Source organism: Callospermophilus lateralis, chromosome 14 (assembly GCF_048772815.1).
Source record: "Callospermophilus lateralis isolate mCalLat2 chromosome 14, mCalLat2.hap1, whole genome shotgun sequence".
Classification (NCBI taxonomy): domain Eukaryota; kingdom Metazoa; phylum Chordata; class Mammalia; order Rodentia; family Sciuridae; genus Callospermophilus; species Callospermophilus lateralis.
In genome coordinates, this window is record NC_135318.1 from 17,541,832 (window position 1) to 17,564,809 (window position 22,978).

The 22,978-nt window shown below is 35.3% G+C and overlaps 1 protein-coding gene across 7 annotated transcripts in view; it reads right to left on the reverse strand.

Annotated features, from left to right (window-relative positions):
- Positions 1–7,215: 7,215 nt before the first annotated feature.
- Atad2b (ATPase family AAA domain containing 2B) overlaps positions 7,216–22,978 on the reverse strand; it is a 145,385-nt gene continuing 129,622 nt past the window's right edge. For 5 of the 7 annotated variants that reach the window (XM_076832954.2, XM_076832953.2, XM_076832951.2 and 2 more), the window contains 5 exons: positions 20,782–20,919; positions 16,588–17,271; positions 13,488–13,615; positions 13,030–13,158; positions 7,705–10,987 (listed from right to left, as the gene is read on the reverse strand). In XM_076832954.2, coding sequence (XP_076689069.1) covers positions 10,946–10,987; positions 13,030–13,158; positions 13,488–13,615; positions 16,588–17,271; positions 20,782–20,919 — 1,121 coding nt within the window. In that variant the 3' untranslated portion in view covers positions 7,705–10,945. Of the gene's footprint in view, positions 7,252–7,704; positions 10,988–13,029; positions 13,159–13,487; positions 13,616–16,587; positions 17,272–20,781; positions 20,920–22,978 lie in introns of those variants that run through there. The other 2 variants (XR_013088595.2, XM_076832952.2) reach the window with 2 other exon arrangements.

The window sequence follows — 22,978 nt, forward strand, 5'->3', positions numbered from 1 at the left end:
AAAACAGTGTAGCTGCTAAAGAAAACATTTAAAAAGTAAATTTGGAACTACCACATGATTCAGCAATTCCACTTTGGCATATATGCATTAAAGATATATGTGACACTCATACATACACACAACACACACACACATACACTCACACAGACAAAAACTCAGAAACTCAAAGAGATATTTATAGTATATTTGCAAGAGCCAAAAGGTAGAAGCAACCCAAATATCAACTGAAAGATGAACGGATAAACAGAATATTTTTCGGACAGGTGCTACTACATAGATGAACATTATTAAGGACGTTAGGCTGAGTGAAATAAGTCAGACACAAAGACAAATATTGTAGATTCCACTTATATGAGGCTCTAAGAGTCATGAAATTCATAGAGATAGAAAGTAGAATGGTGGAGCCAGGCACGGTGGCGCACACCTATAATCCCAGCGGCTCAAGAGGCTGAGGCAGGAGGATCTCAAGTTCAAAGCCAGCCTCAACAATTTATCCATGCGCTAAGCAACTTGTCTCTAAATTAAATACAAAATAGGGCTGGGTTGGTGGCTCAGTGGTTGAGTCTGAGTTCAATTCCTGGCACCTCCCCTTTCTATAAAATAGAAAGGTGGATTCCCCAGGGAATGGGGAAGCAAAGAGTGAGGAGTTATTGTTTAATGAGTACAGAGCTTCAGTTTTACAACATGAAAAGAGCTCTGGAAATGGGTGGTAGCACAACGATGTGAGTGCAGTTAATGCCACTGAAAGCAGTTAGAATGCCAAATTATGTGCTACAAAATTAAGCACAATTAAAAATACATATATTAAATGTAACTAACCAAAACGCACCAATTTTAAAAGACTGTTAGATTTAAAAAAATAAAAAGCATTCCATCTATAACTCTAAATTATAGTTTATATAAATTATAAGTTTAAGGGGGAGAGAAGAGAGGAGGGAAAGGGGGAAATAATGGGGAATGATACTGGCCAAATTATATTGATATACTGTGTGCATGTTAGCGTATATAACAACACACCCATTATGTACAACTACAATGTACCAAAAAAAAAAAAAAAGGAAGAATGGTTATATAATATAATAAAGATAAATTAAAAGTAAAATGATGAAGACTGTTAAGAGAATGGAAAAACAAGCCACTGACTGTGAGAAAATAATTGCAAACACATATCTTTAAAAAAAAAAAAAGTGGTATCCAAAACATACAAAGAACTCTTAAAATACAACAATGAAAACCAAACAACTCAAAAAGGTCTGGGCAAAAGGTCTAAAGAGATACTGCACCATCCGCAGAGAGCAAATTCACATGTGGAAAGATGTTCAATTTGTGGGCTGGGGTTGTGTGGTTATTGCACTCAGTGGTAGAGCGCTTGCCTACCATGTGTGAGGCACTGGGTTCAATTCTCAGCACCACATATAAATAAGTGAATAAAATAAAGGTCCATCAACAATTAAAATATATAATTTTTAAGAAAAAGATGTTCAATTTGTAATTCAATATGGAATTAAAATTAAAACAACAATGAGACACTACTACACACCTAGTAGAAGGACAAAAAACCCAAAACACAGACACCACCAAATGCTGGTAAGAATGTGAAACAGGAACTCTCAATCACTGCTGGTGGGAATGCAAAATGGTACACTCTGGAAGACAGTCTGGCAGCTTCTTAGAAATCTGAACATACCTTTTTCCATGTAATCCAGGAGTCACAGTACTTGGTATTTACCCAATAAGCTGAAAACATGCCCACACAAAACCTGTACATGAATATTCACATCTTTATTCACAACTGCCAAACCTTGGAAGCAACCAAGATGTGATTCAATAAGTGAATGGCATATCCACGCAATGAGATAGTATTCTGTGCTACAAAGAAATGAGCTATCAAGTAACCTAAGTGTATATTGCTAAGTGAAAGAAGCAAATCTGAAAAGACCACATATTTGTATTGTTCTATGTATATGACATTCTGGAAAAGGAAAACCATGAAGACAATAAAAATGTCAGTGGTATATGGGCAAATGCCAATAATCCCAGCTACTCTGGAGGCTAATGGAGGAGGATCACAAGTTCCAGGCCAGCTTGGCAATACAGTGAGACTCTGTCTCAAAATTTTAAAAAATTAAAAGGGCTGGGCTGGGGATGTGACTCAAGTGGTAGCATGCTCGCCTGGCATGCGTGCGGCCCGGGTTCAATCCTCAACCACACATACAAAGATGCTGTGTCCCCCGAAAACTAAAAAATAAATATTAAAATTCTCTCTTTAAAAAAAAAGGGGGGGCTGGGGAATGTAGCTCTGTGGTAGAATGCTCCTGGGCTCAATCCCCAGTAGTGCAAAATAAAAACAAAACACCACAGAAACACCACAGAACATCAGTGATTACTAATGAGAGGAAAGAAGGAATGCATAGGGGGGAGCACAAAGGATTCTTAGGGCAATGAAACTATTAAATGATCCTGCAGTGAGACACATGGTACTATATATTTATCAAAGCCCATAGAATATGTAATACAAAGACTGATTCCCTAATGAAAACTTTAGTTAATAATGATATATCAATATTTGTTCATTGATTATAATAAATGTATCACATTAATAATGTAAGATGTTGATAATGGGGAAGTGGAGGAAGAGATAAAAGAGAACACTGTATATTCAATTTTTCTGAAAATCTAAACTATTTTTAAAAGTCTCATAATTTAAAGTGTGCAAAAAAATTGTCTATAATAGCTCCCTTTGATATAAGTAAAAAGAGGGGAAAAATATACATATTTTTGTTTACTTTAGCAAAAGAAAAACTAGACAAAGAAAAACTAATGAGACTAGTTACCTACACAGTGGAAGTAAGAGGGCACTGACACTTGGTCTAACTTCTCTGCCTATGTTAATGTTTTACATACTGCAAAAAATGAGGGTGGACTGAAACCTAAAACTGAACACAAACAATAACTAAAACTATCTAACTCAATTTTATTTCAAAAAGTAACATCTTCAGGGTAAATGCAGGAAAATGAAAAGCGGATTAATCCCAGTGTCATTTGAAGTCAGTATTTAGACTGTTGAAACTCATGTTCATAGAATACTAATGCTATGGCAGTCTTGTGAAAAGCAATAATAAAATCAAGTAAAACCAGAATCCGATTAAGGCACTAGATCAGTGCTGACCAACAAAAATATAATGCATGCCATACATACTTTTAAATTTTTTTGTAACCACATTATAAATAATAAAACAAACTAGGTGTGAAACAATTAATAAATTTAAACCAAATATATCCAAAATAAGATTTCAACAATCAATATAAAAAGTATTAAATAGTACATAGTTTTCTGTAATAAATCTTACAAATTATTATGAATTTTATACTCACAACACATCTTAACTTGAACTAGACACATTTCAAGTGTTCAATAGCTATATGTAGCTAGTTGCTACCATAATGCACAGTACAGCACATCCAAGTACCAATTGATGAGAAATAAATAGACAAATGAACATGTTAACCTCACCATAGGGATCAGAACAGCAAAATCCAGACTATGGGAAATTCAATAGGTTTCTTCAACAAATTAATGGCAAGGAAAAATGTGAGACTGAGGAAGCTGTAGACTAAGAGATTTAAAATCAAAGGAGGAGGAGGAAAAAAAACAGGAAAATCAGAAATGTAATGTTTAGAAATTCACACAAGTGATAAAAATAATTTAGAAAAGCAAAGACGTCATTATCACAAATGTGGACTGGTTGCATTTGAGGAAAAAATGGAGGTTTTAATCAGAATGGAGCATAGGAGAGCTTCTGGGCTACCTAATAAAGTGTGTGCATCTTATAAAAGATGAATCCATACAAATCTATACCTTTTGTTTGAAGCAGTTTTCCATTTGTTATGTTTTACAATTAAAATGTTCAATAAATACATATTAGATGGAAAATTTTGAAATTAACAATAGCAAACCCTATCCCCAAACTTAACACCTCTATTCCCCCAGTTTCTAATCTTCTAGAATAAAATATCTTTACTCTTATTTGAGACCAACACCCCCTCTAGTCTCTTCAGGACTCCTGGCCCACTAATCATCACTTCTCTTTTCCATCTTTATCTCCACCTTCCTATTGAGGCACTATAGGAAAATGGCAAATAACTGGCTCTTATTTCAGAAAGCCAGGGCTCAAATTCTGGTTATACTATTTAACTTGTTGTCTGATCCTCAACAAGTAACAATCTGTCTGTGATTAACTCTCCTCATTAAAGGAGGAAAATAAGAGTACCTAAGTCACAGCTTTTTCATTAATATACATAAATCCCTTTGGAAAGAGCCTGGAATCTAGTGCATTTTCAATAAAGATTAGCTGTTATTGTTATCCTGCCACCTCCACCATCACCTCCATACCTTCAGTATATACATATGCTCAGGTTTTCCAGTTTCATCTAAATCCTTTCCTCAACTCTATGTCCCTCTCTACTTGTGTACTCCTTCCCTTTTGCCTTAAAGCATCACAGATCACCAAACTGCTATACGTATGGGCAACATTTTAATAGACATTTTACTGCCTCCACTGGAGCATTTGATACTGTTGTTTTTAACCCCAATTCTCTCCACCTTGAGTTCTGTGACACTATTCTTTTAACTGTCCTGCTTTTGAGATGATATGATTATCATCAATTCTAAAATACCCTGTACCTGCAGCTTAGACGCTGCTGTCCTTCTATTTGTCATTTTCATTCTACTTTGAAAGTACTGTCCAAGTGATCTGATTCGTACTCAAAGTTTGAATAAGCACCTACAGGCAGCTAACCTAAGTCTTCCAGCTCTGAACTCTTCTAAGCTTTAGATAGTATTTACCTAAATACCAGCTGGACTTGGATGTCAAAATGCCCAATACTGCATTCACTCCAGATTTGTTCCTCCCTCCTATTCATTCTCAAGTAATGTACTATTATCTACCTGACCACCATGGCAGAAACCCAACTGCCATTCTAGGTCTCTTTTCTATCCTTATCGCCAACATCCAATCATTGGGCTTACTGATTTTACCTATAAATTTCTTAGAAATTATTTCTTTCTCATCATCTCTACTATAACCACCCTAGTTGGGGCCTGCAGCATCTCTCATCTGGAATATAAAAAGGGATTAAGAAGTCCTTGTTGACTTCTAAAGCTACTTTCTTTTCTACTTTATTTTAAAGCAAAGTAGAACTGCCCAGAGTTGCCTGAACTTAACATGTTTGATGTTTGTATATATTGTTATACTGCTTCCTCTGCCTGGAATGTTCTTTCGCAACTTTTTATTAGATTCCTTCATTTTTCAAGATGCTGTTATGATATATAACCCTCAGGGAAAAAACTTCATAGCTGGGCAAAGTGGTGCATGCCTGTAACCCCCAATGACTAGGGGAGGCTAAAACAGAAGGACTGCAAGTTTGAGGGCTGCCTGGGCAACTTAGCAAGACCAAACTCTCACTCAAAGGGGGGAGGGGGGAGTTGGAAATGTAGCACAGAGGTAGAGTGCTCCTGGGTTCAAATGCCAGTACTTAAAAAAGGAAAAGAAAAAACCTTCATAAAGGCCAGGGTAAGTTAAATTCTCTCCCTCTATACCCCACAGCACCTCAACTACATTGTTATCATTGCACTTACCCAACCTATTTTTAATTTTTCTTAATGTCTTCTTCTACTGAACAGTTATTTCCAAGGGCAGAGACTATTTTACTTATCTTTATATTTTTAGTGCTTAGCACAGACTTGACACAAGGCAGATATAATATATTTTGTTAAAAGGAGGTAGCTATTTTCCACTTATTACTGCCAAATGAATAAGTTTTAATTTGATTTTCATCACATCATGATGCTGTTCAAAAACATTTAAGGCTTGTCACATTATAAAGTACGAATATCTTTACATTTATCCTCCATGACAAAACTCCACACTATCTACACAGTTTTATCTTGCACCACACTCCTTCCTTTTATTTACCCTTGATTCTAAACTAGTCTACTCAGCTTTCCAAACTGACCTTTTGATCTCTACCTCCCCAAACCTTTAGAACCCATAAAATTCTAGCCCTTTAAAAACAATACTTAGTAACTCCTTAGCAATTAATCCAGGATCTGTATGATATTAAAAGCATTGTAATGGAAAACTGAATTGAACAGTCAGAAATAACTTCCATGTCACCAGCAATTGAGTAGTAGGGGCAAAGCTTAGATAACTTTTTGTCTAACTCAGAAAAGATATTACATTAAGAAAAACATTGAGCTTTTATTTTCTGTCTTACCCACCTTTTTTTCCTCCAATCCAGCCTTCCTTCACCTTGAACAGTTTGATGCTCATCAGAAATGAGGAGGAAAGAAGTGCCTAGTGTAGGATTTCTTTCCCAAAAGCTATGCTGTTTTTGTCAATCAAAATTCTAACATGAAAAAGTTCTAGATGGCCAGAATTCCAATAAGAAAATCAATGTCCTGAAACCTCTGGTGTGTGGTCTTTTGATTTTATCATATTAACCCCCTCCAAAGTGCCCCTACAAAGACCAACTATTTGTTTTTGGAAGAAGAGGTACAATCAGGAAAATAGTAGGCACTAATGATTAGCATTAAGTCAAAAAAAGAAGAAAGTCTGACTCCAACACCTCCAAACACTCTGAAGGTAACTGTGCTACTAAAAGGGGAGGAGAGGACCACCAGTGCAAAATCTTTCAAAGAATACCTAATTCCCTCTGAGTTTATAACATGAGCGACTAGTGGAAAGAAAATTAAGAAGGCAAAAATAAGACAGAACAAAAAGTACACGTAATTATTCAAAAACTTCAAAATCATTTGTAAAAATAATACAACACACTAAGGCACTCCCACTGAGACTTCTATTACAATGACCAACCAAACTACAAAATTTCAGGATTGGTTCTTAAAAGAATAATATTCAACTTTTATTCAACTTTGCATTAGCAGAATAGAAGCTAGTTAGAAACGGAAGGTATCCTCTGTGTGCCCCACACGCCTGGCACAGTACCTGGGATATAACATATGAATGTAGAGGGAAGAGAAGGAATTTAGATTATTAAAAAATACTCAATAGATAACTTTGCAGGTGCTAGGGCATAGGGATAACATGAAATAGATATTTTAAGACTAACCTCTGATTTTACTGTAGTTTTGAATCCTTTGGGAACTAAATCTGGATAAATAAAACTTAACTTCATCTCCAAAGTTCTAAAATCTTGATTGAGCTTCAACTGCAATTATCAGGTCTTTATCTAAATATTCAGATAGAAAAACAAATTTCAAAAGTCATCCATTTGATTCCATTCAATTTGATGTCTAGTTTAGACAATCTTCAACTAAATTAAAACCACATTTTCTCAACAGAAAAAGCTTTCAGCTTAAAAAAAAAAAAAAAAATCCTCAGGTGTACTCAGAATCAAAAAGAAACATATAACAAGATTTTCCGAGGCACTTAATACACATTTATATCCTCTAATTGTAAAATAGATGACACCAACAGAAAAGCAGCACAGGATTTGCAGCCAACGGTCATCATAATTAAGCTAAAGAAAACTGTGTTTTTCTTATCATCTTTATTCAAGTATTTCACAGCAGTTATATTACAAATTACAGTAAATGTTCAAATTCCAGAATTCAAAAATTAAATAATTTACTTCAAACTAAGGTAAAATGAAGTCAAATGTAAAACATCAATTTAACACAATTCTAAATTAAACTACAAACCCAAAATAGACCATAGTTGATGAAGTCTACTTAATCTACAAAGTAGACATACATGACTGAAACCAAATAGGACTCCCAAATCTAAGTAACCAAATGTACAAAATACAAAAGATGCAAGTACAAGCCCAAATTCAAGCTTACAATATGATTACAAATAATAATTATAATAACAATGGCATTCAGCTACGGGACCTGACACTGAAGACACCTACTGAATAGCACCATAGCTGAATCAACTTAATCAGAAAAGGGAAGAAATGACCACCCCACTCCCTAAAAGTAAAATCCAGTAAACCTACAAATACATTGGCATATGAGAAAAATCAAGTCATAAAAGGACATTAAAAAAAACCTCAATCACAGGTAAGATTCAAGCTCAAAAACACAATTAACTCCACAGCCATCAGTTTCAACCCTAATGTGGTTCTATCATCTTCAAAATGCTCCCAGAGTCCCTACAGCTGAGCATGAACTACTGCTGGGCTGGGCTTTGATACGTATTTTACTGATCTGAGAGCAAGATTTTACACTGGAGCTTATCATTTATAATGCTCACAATAGGAAATAAGAACAGAGGTCAATTTGTACATATTTTTTGCCAATGCTATACAGCAAAAATTAAGAACTTACAGAAAGGTAAACAAAATTGAGTCCACTTGGATAATTTCACAAGCTGCTTTAAACTATAGAACCACCAGGTATTTGTAAAATAAGTGAAACTGGTGTAGTGTGTTTCTTTCTTAGGGGGAAAAGGAGTCCAAAGAGTTGGTACAATTTCAGTTCATTTTTCTCCCCCTGGCATGAAATTGGCTTTCTCTTTAAGACCTAAACTGTTCAAAGTGGCAGTTCCTATACTGAGGTTGCCTCTGATTTCTCCATCTACATGAAGGATAAACAAAAACAAAATCTTGATCTTTTGGAAGCATTTTAATGCCAGACATAAATAAATTTCCCTTGTCAAACTCACTGATGGCTAAAATCTTAATTAACTTGTATAAATTTAGTAATCTACTAAGAACGTGTGCGTTGTTTCTTTTTCCTTTCACAAGTGCTGCTGTTACTTGAACAGAATGCTTCTGAATTAGAGTAACTGGAATAAATAGTAAAAAAAAAAAAAAAAAAAAAAAAAAAAAGTGCAGCAAGAACCTGAGACTTGCAAAAAACCCTTTTACCAGAAACTTGCTACAAAAAATCTGCTACATCTTATTTCATCAAATCTTTAAATTCTGTAACAATTTCCATCAAAATACAAAATGCTAATGTATTAGACAGTAAAATAGTTTGAACTGGTATGATGGTAATAAATACTAAAGAAAGCATGAAAATCCTCCCAATAATCAAATTAGAGGTTTCAAATAACCTCCCCTTTAAAATGGTTCATCGTTAATCGCACTTGCCCACCTTAAAAATACAGTGTGTCTACATGGGTATCATCTTGAATTATATGATTAACTGAATATTATGAAAACTTCATAGACTAGGCATAAAGAAAATAAGTGGCATTTTAGAAAAAAAATGAAAATAGAACTAGAAGGCAGTAAATGTAAAGGTAAATGCAAAGAAGTACTTGGGATTACTGCAGTAGCCTAGGTCAAAGCGTGCTTTCTGCACACTACAGACAGCCAGAGACAAGGAGACAAGTACCTTAGCTTCAGCATGTAAACGGTGGCAAAGTGATTACAGGACTCTGTAAACACTGTTGGTAACTAAAACACAAAAAGCTGAGGTAGCTCAGTATCTCTGCAGTAGTCCATGACCATGTGCCCTAATTAAAACTCAAACTACATGTGTTGCATATATTGGAAAGACACACCTGCAGCTAACAGCTATAATGAAGATAGCAAGCCAACTTGTCCGCAAAATTTTCTACATTTTTTAAAAAAATTGTCTAATAAAAAAATGTTACTGCACTCCCTTTGCCTCTTTGCAACTGCCTAGACTGTGTCTCCAAATTTATAGAAAGTTTTTGTAAAACTAGTAACCCATAATTAATTTCAGGTAAGTAAAATTCACAGAAATCACTCAACAAGATCCAAAATAGATTCCAACCAAAATGAAGAGTTGTGAAGGTAAGCTTATGAGAAGGGATTCAAACATTAATACTGTTATTCAAGGACCATACCAGAGCTCACTTGTAATTATACAGAAAATGAATTTTATGGAGCCTCTGACAAATTCCTCTTTTCTGTTCATTTGGCAAGTCCTGGCTTTAAAACAAAACAATAACAATTTATTACACATGAAAATCATTTTTCTCTGGAAACTCGAAGAACTATTAAATTGCCTCTGACAGAAGAATGGCTACTATCCATTCTCTGGTCATCACTGTCAGCAATAAGGAGAAGTGTGTGAGTTTTTGTTATGGACTGTGCATTATTTATCATTGTTTTATCACATGTTTCTTACACAGAAACAGACCATACAGGAAAACTTACCATTTTTTAGTATATTATGTGGTTTACTCAGTGTCTTGATTGAGCTTTGAGAACAAGACAGGCATTAATACCAAAACATTAGTTGTCTCTTAATGATGCAGAGTATTGAAACTTATTGTCAAGGTTGTAACCAAAGAAAATATTTTAATTTATTTGCTACAAACGAGCTCATCCATTTAGCCTTATCTTTCTCAAATGAATAAAAAGGCACATTAAAGGCAGTTCTAAAGAGCCTAATCTAATTCCATCTGGTTTCTTCAGTTTCCCACCAGAATATATCATAGCCAACTTTAAAACAGGCTTCAGTCCATTACCCAGAGAGGGGAAAATATGATAAGAGATAAAAAGGAAAAAAGGGGAAAAAAAAAGTGAAACCCAAAAAACAGGTTGCCCACTGTTTAAACAATCCAACACAGTTAGAACTGCCCACCCAGCTTCCTCCTGCTGCTGGTCTGCTCCCTAAGAGAATCTCCAGAAGACAGTGCACAAAAAGGAGGAGCAGAAGCAAAAGCAGTTTCTGTAGCACCAAAATCTCCAAGCTGTGGGGTTGTATTTTTTTATTTGTGGAAAATACAACAAGTTTCTGAAGTTCTGTTTGGTTCTTGTAGGCTGGTTGGTTTCAGGTACCTGAGACAATAGCACCAAATTCAACAGAGAGAGAGAATGAGTGAGAGAGCACTTTACACCAAGGCTCTGCACATAATTGGTGCAATTTGAAAGTGAATGGCTCAGAAGACTGCTCTGTCAGGAGCAGATTAGAGAGGATCAACCACTCATCTTGAAAAGTTCATAGGAATGTCTCAAACATATGAACTGTTCTTTCCATCTCCTGTAAGAGAAAGAAATGCTTGTTATCTATTAAGGGAAAGACAAAGGTACTCCTCATTATGGATTAAATTCACATTAAATTTTTAGAGAAAAAATTTGAGAGAGAAGTTCAAGTTGGAACATCTTCCTGATTACAATGCCTCAGCTACTCTGTAAGACAATCTGCCCTAGGCAATTCCAAGTACCTCCTATTTGATATTTAGGCAAATGAGGATGATAAAGCTAGTTAACACTCTATGAGTAACTTGGCAGTAATATAAGAAAGAGGTACAAGTCATATGAATATGAGAATGAAGATGGTGATAATAACAATCAATGAGAAGCTTATTATGCCAGGTATTGTACTAAGAAATAGACACACACACGCACACACATAAATACGTAAATGCAGTAGACACATAAGATATATTTTTATATATTTTTTAACTTCATTTCTACAATAACATGTAAGGTTGAAGATAGATAATACTATGAGCCCCATTTCACAGATAAAGAAAGTGAAGCATAGAGGGGCAATCTGAATAAGCCAATAAGTGGCAGGGTCGAATTTGAAGACAAGCAGACTCACTTCAGAGCCCGAGTCCTATATTCTATTAACTCCCAAAGCAAATTAAATGAAGTGCAGCAAAGCATATGCCAAGAAATAGAATGTACCCTGTTCTTACTCTATCTCCTCCAACCAGAGCCAAAAAAGGGTGGTGATGGAGAGAGGCAGAACGAGTGGCAGCCATTACTGCTGGTTCTGCTATTAATTCCCTTTCTCCTTAAACTAGATTCCAAATCTCATTCTGAAATATTTCACTTCGAAATGATGATTCAATTCAAGCTAGTGAAACCACAACCATTTGAACAAAAGTTCTAGAATAAAAATGTAAATAATTGTACTCTGTATGCGTATTTCACTAGGATGGGCAAATGTCAAATACATCTAAGATATCTGGTTTTCTTTTCTCTCTTTAAATAGCTCCAATGAAGTTCTATTCTACATCTCTGTAGAACTAATAGGCTATACTAACAAATTATTGTCTGATCAACAAGTTCTTCTGTATGATCAATTAAAATCAGTCCTGCTAAACATTTTATTATATTACACAACATAGTATAGCTTTGTAAAAATGAAACTCATAAAAATGTGGTTATAATTTTGAAAGTTCTCATTTAAATTCTAATACTCTTTATTACACATGAGAAACAGCCATATTTTCTAAGTATAAATCTTTAATATCTTTACCAAAAGAAATTACCCTTGGGAACAGGTACTTTGTCTTTATCATATTTTACATCCCAAATACCTGGCACAGTAGCTGGCACTCTAGGTTACTCAATAAATAATTAATAGCCAGACCATAACAAGCAAGTGAACCAACAGAACCTAAACCATTTAGCCATTCAGTGTAGGTAGGGGATTATAGTTGCTCAAATGATCTCAAAAATCAAAGTGTGGTTTAATGATGTAAATTATATGAACAGAGCTAGAAGCTCATCTATAAGGGAAGAACTTCCCTATGGTTCTTAAAAAAAAAAAAAAAAAAAGGAATGGTCCATCTCTAAAATTCTCTAAGCAAAAATATAAGTACTGATTCATGTGGCTATTTTACAGGACTAGTTTGATTAGATGAGATGACTTTTAGTTCTCTTCCAACTATTAATGATGTGGCAAATGGGTTTCATTGGCCCTGCTACCTTCTTACATCAGCAATAACTGCCTAGGGAGCAGTGGAAAGGATTATGAAGCCACACAACATCCAACAGGCCCAAGTGACATGTTCAGAGAACTGTGACATTCTGTGTATTCAACTACCCAGAACCATAGATTTCTGTCTTTTGACCAACAAGGAACCCCAAGTTACTTCTTTTCAAAGACAAAACAGCACAGAAAGGCTTTATTCAAACTATAACCTATAATGATTCTTTTAAAAATCTTTATGACTTTCTTGAGCTAATGAAAAATAACAGGCTTAGGAAAAATAACTTTTTTTCTCTTTTCTTCAGGACACGTAACAGCACATATTTATTTATTACATAGATGAACTAAGCACTTACCTCTACAAGTTGTGATTTGTCATAATCTTTACGATGACGATAGATGCACTGACTAAGAAGAGAATATAATCTCTCAAGCTGATCAACTGTCAAGTTGTTGCTTTTATCTACCAACAAATCAAGCAATTTCTAAGAAAAATTACAAGAGAATAAAAAGTAGTTTGATTTCCCTGGTCAAACAGAAACAATTATATTCAAATAGATAAAGAGCAAACATCATAAACATCATAAAGTATAAAAGTGACATCTAAGGTCACTTTTATAGGGCTTATTATTACCAGGATCATTCCCATACTTTCAACCCCTCAAAATGCATATAACTCTTCTTTAGTAGAAGCCCTGAGGCAATTATATCCCTGGTTAAATCAGAAGATTTTGAAAAATAATTTTATTCAATGCCTACAAATATCAAAAATCCTTCCATTCCTTTAGAACTGACTGGGAATAGCTAAGCTTACCTTCAATCTCTCACGATCAACTATAAGAGGTGGCACAGGCTCAGTTGGCTCTTCTGGAACCAGTTCCAGGCTTGTTGGTTTTGCCTGCTCTAAAATTAATTTACGATATTTCTTTACTTTAGAAGCACCTAAAATTAAGGGGGAGGGGAAATGCAATGCAGCAAGTAAAGTTAAGAAAAATAAGTCTTACGCATCTATAAATTCTTTTACCCACCACACCTCCTTTCTGGGATGAGGAAGATTATATTCTTTAAATGATAACTTTTTTTTTTCTGTAAGAGTACGTAATCCAAACTAAAGAGAACTAAAACACAACTATGAAAGCCAAGACATACTAGGATATAGTCTAATAAGCATATCCATTAAAAGGAACAGAAAAGCAATCTTTGCCTCTATGTATTGACTTATAAACAGCCTTCAACTCTCTTTATGGTTGCTATCACTTTAAAAGTAGAAGCTTTCAAAACTAGATAAAGGAAGAAAGCAACCTAGAAAAGCAGACACTGAATGGGGTCAGCTTGTCTACACGTTAGCTTCCCAACCTAAAATATTTTCCTCAACATTACATGATATTTAAAAAAAAATTTTTTTTCTATTATATTGACTAAAATTCTATTAGAGACTGGTCTGAGTTATGACATTTTTTATAAAAATATAAACTCATTATAAGTGTAACAGGGCTGCTAATCTTTCCTACCTTGTAGTAAATTAGTATAACCTAATTACTTTACTCCTAATATGTTGCTGTGACTAATCAGACTGAAAAAAAAAATAGAAATTTGGGGTAAGTAAGCTTAATTTCACAGTTCCGGGCACTTAGAGGAGTAGGGAGGCAACAACACTATGACCCTCAAAGTAGGACTACTCTGGAGACTGACAGGGAAGGAACTTAAAGAAAACCTGGGCTGTTTCAGAAGTTCACACAGGACCTGGCTCAAGTTAGGGACATTAAGAGGAAACTTCCTCCTCTGTCCTCCATTGATCCTTTTACTCACAAGTCTTTAAACTCTTCCTTCTTCTCCTCAAAGCCTGCTCTATAAATAAACAGTAAAAGAACCCAAGTGTTGCCTTTGACAACATTACATGTATGGTGATATATCAGAGAAATTTTATATTTCAAGCAGCCTTTAAAGTGAAAGGTTTGTCAGGCACGGTGGCACACTCCTGTAATCCCAGGGGCTCAGGAGGCTGAGACAGGATGATCCGCGAGTTCAAAGCCAGCCTCAGAAAAAGCAAGATGCTAAGCAACTCAGTGAGACCCTGTCACTAAATAAAATACAAAATAGGGCTAGGGGTGTAGCTCAGTGGTCGAGTGCCCTTGAGTTCAATCCCAGGTATTTAAAAAAAAAAAAAGTGAAAGGCTTGATAGTCCAATTAACATATTCCAGGAGTTTTTTCAAAGCTAAACTGATCCTCTTTATTATATCCATGAATTCTAGAGGTCTGAGAATTCAGATTAAGAACCACTGCATTAAGTAATACTGTACTGATAATTCCAAATGAAAACTTCAGGTCACACTTTTCTTTTTTTAAAATGAATGACTCTTTTTTAAAAAAAATCATTTTTTTATTGTTGTTTATTTTTTATGTGATTATGGGGATTGAACTCAGGGCCTCATGCATTCTAGGCAGGTGCTTTACCACTGAACTATCTCCCCAGCCCAAGTCACACTTTTGCACAGCATTATCTTTAAAGCTTTCAGATTGAACATAACATTAATTTAAGCAAACTTAACTAAAATTGCTAGAGAAGTAGTGTCAAAATGGACTCCTCGCCCTGTACTCATTCTACCTGACACCGCAAGTTTATCCCTCTTTTCCACCCTGTTCCATTCATTACTTAAATCTCACTTTAACACACTTTTTAAGTTCTAAGAAAGCCCAGAATAAATACTGTTCTTAAAATTATTTTCTATTATTAAATATTGAGAAAAAATAAAAATTCTCAACAAGGAACATTTAAGAACAGCAAATCTCTTTTTACCCATTTTTTTAAACTGGCGAGACTTTGAATAACACTTTCCTACTTCCTAATTCTACTATAGGGCTTAAAAAACTGGTAGGAAGCCGGATGCCTGTAATCCCAGCAGCTCAGGAGGCTAAGGCAAGAGGACTGTGAATTTAAAACCATCCTCAGCAAAAGTGAGGCACTAAGCAACTCAGTGAGACCCTGTCTTTAAATTTAAAAAATACAAAATAGGGCTGGGGATGTGGCTGGTGGCTGAATGCCCCTGAGTTCAATCCCTGGTACAAAAAAAAAAAAAAAAAAAAAAAAAACTGGTAGGGAAAAATAGTTCTCTCATGGCCCAAATCCTTGTGTACTCTATCCAATTTACAAAATACACAAATTCAGGATAACCTAATATTAGGAAAGGACCTGTCCAGGAAGAAATATGTTGAACAAGGTAGATATCCATACAGTCACAAGAAATCAGGAGCAAGCAGAATGCTCCGAATTCACTGGGAACAAAGTAAAACTGACTGTGAAAGTTCTGCGTCTTTCCTCCAGACTTGGCGTTACAAATCAATGGAGTCTCTTATACTAAACATCTCTCAGATTCAACTGCCTAGAATAAGCCAACCTTAGCATGTTCCAGTAACCACAAGAGGCAATAATTATAAAAGACTTACTGTAATGCCTGTAACAAGGCCATTTTTGAAGTTTAATTTACAAGACGAATAACCAGGCTTGAGGAGTATCAACAACTAGTGCCAAGTCACATGATTATGATGAATCAAAGTGATGGTTTAATCTAGGTCTGCATGATTCTTTCTAATATACTATACTGCTATAGCCACATCTTCTTTCTAGTAATTCTTCTGTTGTAATTCCATCTTCCTAACACCTGTGGATTTACTCAGTTTTTAGTCATGTATCGCTTAGGATGGTATAATAATCACCCAAGAGACAGAAAAGTGAGCAGTCATAAAAACAGTGCATTTTGGATTCTAAAACCTCTGAAAAGTTCAGCAAAACTTAAGGTGCATGTGCATACTCTTCTCAAAAGGAGGATGAAAGTATAATTATTCACCAACTACTACTACTAGAAATCAGATAAATTTTGCAATGAATTAAGATGTTTTAAAATATTAGCTTTACCTTCTTTATCCAATTCTGCATCTTTAACCTCCACATCAGGGCCAGGTTCTAATTTCTCAGTATTGCTACATTCTGGTGCCTCTAGTTTCTCAGGATCATCCCCATGATTTTCGTTTGAAATTTCTGGTTTTTCTTTTAATTGGTTTTCCAGGACAATCTTTTGTTCTGAACTACATTTATCTCCACTACCACAGAGAGGAATGACATCAACTTTACCATTCTGACATTCCAGAACAGGTATTCCTTCAAAACTGTCAGTGGAGGCCTCACCATTCAGACAGCTGCCTTTAAGAAAAGGCTCCTTCCTAGATGTCTGTTCTGGATTAAGAGTACTGCTGCTGTGGATGAGCAGAGATTCATTTGAACTTTCTTCTTCTGTGGATGCAAAGTTCTCTTTAGTGCCTGCTCCGTTGTTTAGCCTCTGCCCCTGGTCCATGTCCATGATGTCACACGAGGATTCATCATTGGTCATAGATAAGTCCCCAGTCTCTTCTCCATTTTCCTCATGGCAATCAGTGCTTACCTCAAACTCTCCATTCTCTAGCAATTTTCTGTCCTCTGTATGGTTCTCATAGTCTGCAAATTTGGTATCCTCTTCGTCTTTTTTTAAATTATTAACTTTTCTTTTCTTAATAATTCCTTTACCCCACTGTGATCGTCGCCTTGATTTTCTCCGTACCCGAACTGTTTTATGAGGAAGAAAAAAAATATGTATAACTTGGAATGTAATATCTAGTTTACATATGTTTATTAAAAAGGACCAAAAAGAAGGTAAACCCATACTGGTCTAACACACAAACAAAAACTCTTGGCTCTTGACATCCATGCTGACTAATCCTCAAAACCTATAAGCAGAATGGGTATGAAGTCAAGATCAACTCTGCAGAATGGAAACTAAAAATTTTGCTTCCTGTATGAGTTTAAGTTTACTCAGCACTAATCTTTTCCATTACCTTAGATTCTATGTTAGAGTGGTTCCTAACTTTCAACATCTAGGGGCCAATCCTATAATGTATACATTTGGGGAATGATCACATTACCAAGATTCCCAGGAAGTTTGAGCCACAGCCCTAGCTTTCCACCAGAAAGGTAGATGCTTTGCCAGCAAGATCAAGAGATGGTTTCTAAACCATGAAGGAAAATGAACACAAAAGCCAATATAGCATGATAAAATAGTTACAGATATCCCCACAAAGAAATCTCCATTGTCTCTCATTCCAGAAAAAGGAATCGTCCACAGTACACTTGATTGTGGATAGGAGCTACTAACTTCCTTTAAGACAAATGGTTCATCTGGCAGCATCAGTTTCTTACAAAGTTACCTAAGAACTTACAAAATTACCTAAGGAAAATCAAGTCCTCTGCTATCAAGGTTGTTGTGACATTAACAAAATATCAAAAACAAACAGTCAGTTATATAAAAGTGAGATCTATAAAAGTTGTAAAGACTATACTCTTAAGATGATATAAACTACAATGTGGTCTGTGAATAAAGGTGGGGCTTCTAGGTGATAATGGACCCCAAAATTTTTATTTCCTTTATGTATGTCAAAGGTAGTTTGATTAGGCAATCTACCCAGCTGGACTACTTGCACTGTTTAATAAGGACTTGTAGTCTTCCAGCAGTGCAGAGTATGTTTACATACTGCTTTCAACCTTTTACTTTAACCCCTACTGTGTCTGTAAAGACACCAACATATTAATAAGGAATGGATACATTTAGTTATAAATATGAGTATAGCTACCAAAGGTTTCTCATATCATCTCTAAAATTCAAGTTATTTAATCATTTGGCTCGAAGATTATTTTCCCTTCAAAACTACAGTATCATTAGAACTCTTCATTTTTCCCCCTAATTTCAACTTTTATAATTTATAGTGATATGGTTCCTCCTAATTCCTACTTTTATAATTTATAGTTATAGGGTAATTGGGATGAACAAGAAAATTTATTATTTTACTGTTAAAAGCTGACACACAGGGGTTCAGGTGACAGGCATCTGAACCAACCCACTAAAAATAGAAAAAACTTAATCTAATTCACATTAAAAACTAAAGAAAGACAGTGGAACTGTTGGGTTTTTGCTATTGACAATCCACTACTGACACTGTAACCTCTCCTATTCTCAAGCCAAGTAACCAAAAGCACTAGAGGGTCCCTTTCTCTTTCTTAAGCCATGGGACTCTAGGGCAAAAAGAGGCTCAACTCTAGCAAATCGAGAGCCAGCTCAGTTTATTTACACATAGAACACAAATTAAAGGTCAGAGCCCCATTGAAATAAGTTTACTTCTAATGCTTTCATCATGGCAAACAACAGAGAAAACGTTCTTATTCTTCGGAATAGAAAAGAGGTATTTCCTCCTCCTTAATGCATTATTTGTAAGGACTACTAGAATTTTGGTAAAAGAAAGAAGGGAGGGAGGGAAGGAAGGGAAGGAGGCTGGGAAGGAAAAGAAGGAAGAAAGGGAGAGAGGGAGGGAGGGAGGGAGGGAGGAAGGGGGAAAGAAAGAAAGAAAGAGAACTGATCACATAAGCTCTACAAGAATATAGATTTTTGTTTACTCCGCTGTATCGTCACAATTCCTGGCAGGAGCATGTGTACTGGTGAATCTACTCCTTCATATACCACTTCCTTTATCAAGGGTGCTATGTATGAAAAGTTCATTTAGGGACATAATCTTCAGAGTCAATTTTTATAATATCACTGAGCTTATTTCCGAAACCAAGACCTGTCTCTCAGGGGACACTTAGATTTATGATTTGAGTAAGTTAGCATAAAACAGATAAATAGTGTGTCACATATGCCATCTACTGGTAAAACAAAACTCTCATCTATAGATTAAAATAATATTTTTAATATTTAAGGAAACTAAACTTCTTAAAGCAAATATTCAATACATTTTCATTAGTAGATATTTAAATAAAAATGCAAAGAATGTAAAGGATTTCAAATTTTAATAAATTTAAGTGCAGTATTACACAATCCAGGTCACGATCTGAGATACAACTAGGCCAAATAGCTTTAATCAGTTTCAGGCAACTAAATGCACCTTTAAGCCCTTTCTCAAATTGACCTATGAATACCATCCAAAGAGGGCAAGTTTTTAAAAAAGTGGGTATGACTCATTCATTCAAATTTCAATACCACTGAAAAAAGATCATATTAAAACTAGCTTTGTTAACAGATATTTTTTTTTTTTTTTTTCCTTTCTTTCTTTTTGCAAAACTGGGGATAGAACCCCAGGTCTCACACATTACTAGGCAAGGGATATACCACGGAGCCACATTCTCAAGTCAACAGAGCAATATAATCACCATTAACCAGAAGAACAGTAGGCATCTTCCAGGGCACACTATTTTCAGTAAAACAGAAAGATTACACTAGAAAAATGTGGTGTTTATTATCATTTGTCTTAGAAATATTATAGACCACACAAGCACAATGGTGCATGCCTATAATGCCAACAACTGGGGAGGCTGAGACAGGAGGATTGCAAGCTCTAAGCCAGCCTAGGCAACTCAGCAAGATCCTATCTCATAAGAATACAGAAAAAAAGAAGAAAAAAAAAAAGGCTAAAAGTGGGGACCAGGAATGTAGTTCAGTAGTACAGTGCCCATGGCCTGTATACCACAAAAAAAAAAAAAAAAGTATTATAGACCAACATAAATAATTAAAATGAGGAAAATCTAGAACACTGAATTTTCTCTCTAAACACATCACACCAAACTAAACAAATAATGAAGGGTGTGCAGATTTTTCAAAATGAGCACAAAATATTCTTTCAGAAGAATCAACAGCCTATTGCCAAATCAGTCACCTTCATATGAGTTTTCACTTCTTACTAATTAAGAGAGCACCCTGCACCTCGTGCAACAAGATGTGGGCGATGAGGACAAGGGTGGATAAAAAGTCGATCACCTCCATATCTCAATCCAAAAACCAAAGTTGAACACCGAAAACATTTAATTCTGGCTCAATTTATAACAGCAAGTACTGAAAAAGTAAAGAAAATGACAAATAAGTTTAAGGAAGTATATTTCTGATACAGTATCTTATCCCACCAACTTTACCTCTGGAAAGATAGAAGATTAAGAGCTGTAGAAAAGCTGCTGCACTTCTGTTTATGCTTCCTGACAAATATGTACCATTCTCAGCTGTTCCCACTGGTGGACAACATGGTCTCAAATACTCACATGCACATTTATTTGCAGAGTTGTGCCAGACATCCATTGGATTTCTTTGTTTGTGCCGAAATGCCTCTTCAACTCTAGTTTCTGTCTTCCGAGCTCCAGTGCCATGAGGATTTATTTGTTCTGCTGTTACCAATAAGCCTGCAAGCAGAAGATAAGCAATACCTATTTAAATATTCTCAGCTACATAAACCAACGAGGTTAAAAAAAGTCTGAAACACAAAACTGAATTTTAAAGTCATTAATTATATTTGGACAGTTTGTAATTCTGATGGAAATAGTGTCTTTTGTTTTAAGATGGGAAAGGAACTAGATATAAAATCATAAAAATAAAACACCTGCCAGGCTGTGCTTACATTCAATCCCCAAAAGAACCCTAATTTTACTCATTTTAACTCATATAGGGATACATTTCACATTATGATTGTGGGACAATAAGATTATGCTTTGTCTAAATGTCATGATCTCTGCCATCTTAGAATGTACAATAAGTATTTACTGGGCCACTAAATTCCAGTCCCACAAATTGTTTCAATCTGATATCTGCCGCCTGTCACAGCACACTGCGGTATGTTTGGTTTTCCTGCATTATCTTCCTAAGAGTAACTATTCCAACTCAATTTTCTTTAGTAGAATCTTTTCTTCCATGTGGTCTCTAAAATATCAGTGTCTCTCAGAACTCCCTATAAACTCTTTTCTTTTTACTCTAATCTACACCTTTCCCCATGAAGCCTCACTTATGTGTTCAGCTTCCACTGCTGTTACATAATAATTCTCACATCTGTTATTTTTAGTCCAAAGATCTCTTGACTACTGGCCCATATATTCCACTGCCTACCTGATAACTCCAAATGGATATCCTAAAGTTAGGTCAAATTAAAGATAACTGGTTTATCTTTTCCCATTAAAAAAAATGTTTGTCCTTAAATATTCTCAATCTAGCTTGGTGGTATAGGCATCTACTCATCCAACCAGTAATATTTCTTCCCTTCACAATGACCTCTACCCCTGCAGGGACATCTCTCTTACGATCATCTTGTCTAATTCCACTTGCACTGCATTAAAAGCCTGGACTATGCCAACAGCTTTTTCCCCGAGGCAATTTTACTGAGATACAATTGCATAACATAAAAACAGCCTGACTTAAGCATACAGTTAAATACTTTTTACCAAATGCATAGAGCTGTACAATCATCACAGCAATTAAATTTTAAATGACTGTCCCAGACAATACCACTTGATTTTTTTGTCATCACAGACTTGCCATTTTTAGGCATTTCACATAAAGGAATCATACAAGGTCTTTTGTGATTGTTTTCTTTTGCTTAGCATAATGCTTCTCAAGTTCACCCATGTTGTACTTTGTTCCTTTTTTATTACTGCATAGTATGGATATACTATAATTTGCTCACTCATTCACCAGTTGTCTGTCATTTGGGTTATTTCCAGCTTTTGGTTATTATGAATAATGTTCCTACAAATAGTTATGTACAAATTTTTATGTGGGCATATATTTTCATTTTTCTTGGGTAGATTCCAAGGAGCAGAATCACTGGGTCATAGAGTAAATCTATGTTTAACTTTTTAGAAACTGCCAAACTGTTTCCCAAAGTGGCTCCAACAGCTTTGAAAATGATCTCTCATTTTCCTGCCCTGATACATTGAGACCCTACTATTTCTTACTACCAAAGTAATTTGACCAGTTCATTCCACTGCTTAACATCCTCGATAACTTCTACTGCCCATGACAATGGATTTTCAAACTTAAAGGCACACAAAAACCACATCAATAATTTGTTAAAATGCAGATTTTTTTGGCTTAATATTCTTTTTTAATTTTTAAAAAATATTTATTTTTTAGTTATTGTTGAACACAATACCTTTATTTATTTATTTTTATATGGTGCTAAGGATCAAGCTCTGGGCCTCACAAGTGCTAGGTGAGCGCTCTACCACTGAGCCACAACCCCAGCCCCTTGGGTTAATAAATCTAATTTGCTAGCTCTAAGATGACTCATGTAACAGTTGTATCCACACATTTTGAAAAAAAATAGGACTTATAGGACTTTATCCCATAAGTCCAAGATCCTTAGCATGACAATAATACATTCAAATTACTGAAGATTTATTATATACCAGACACTGTCCTAGGGATTGGATTAGGACAATAAAAAAGACATTCACAGTACTTAAATTCTCA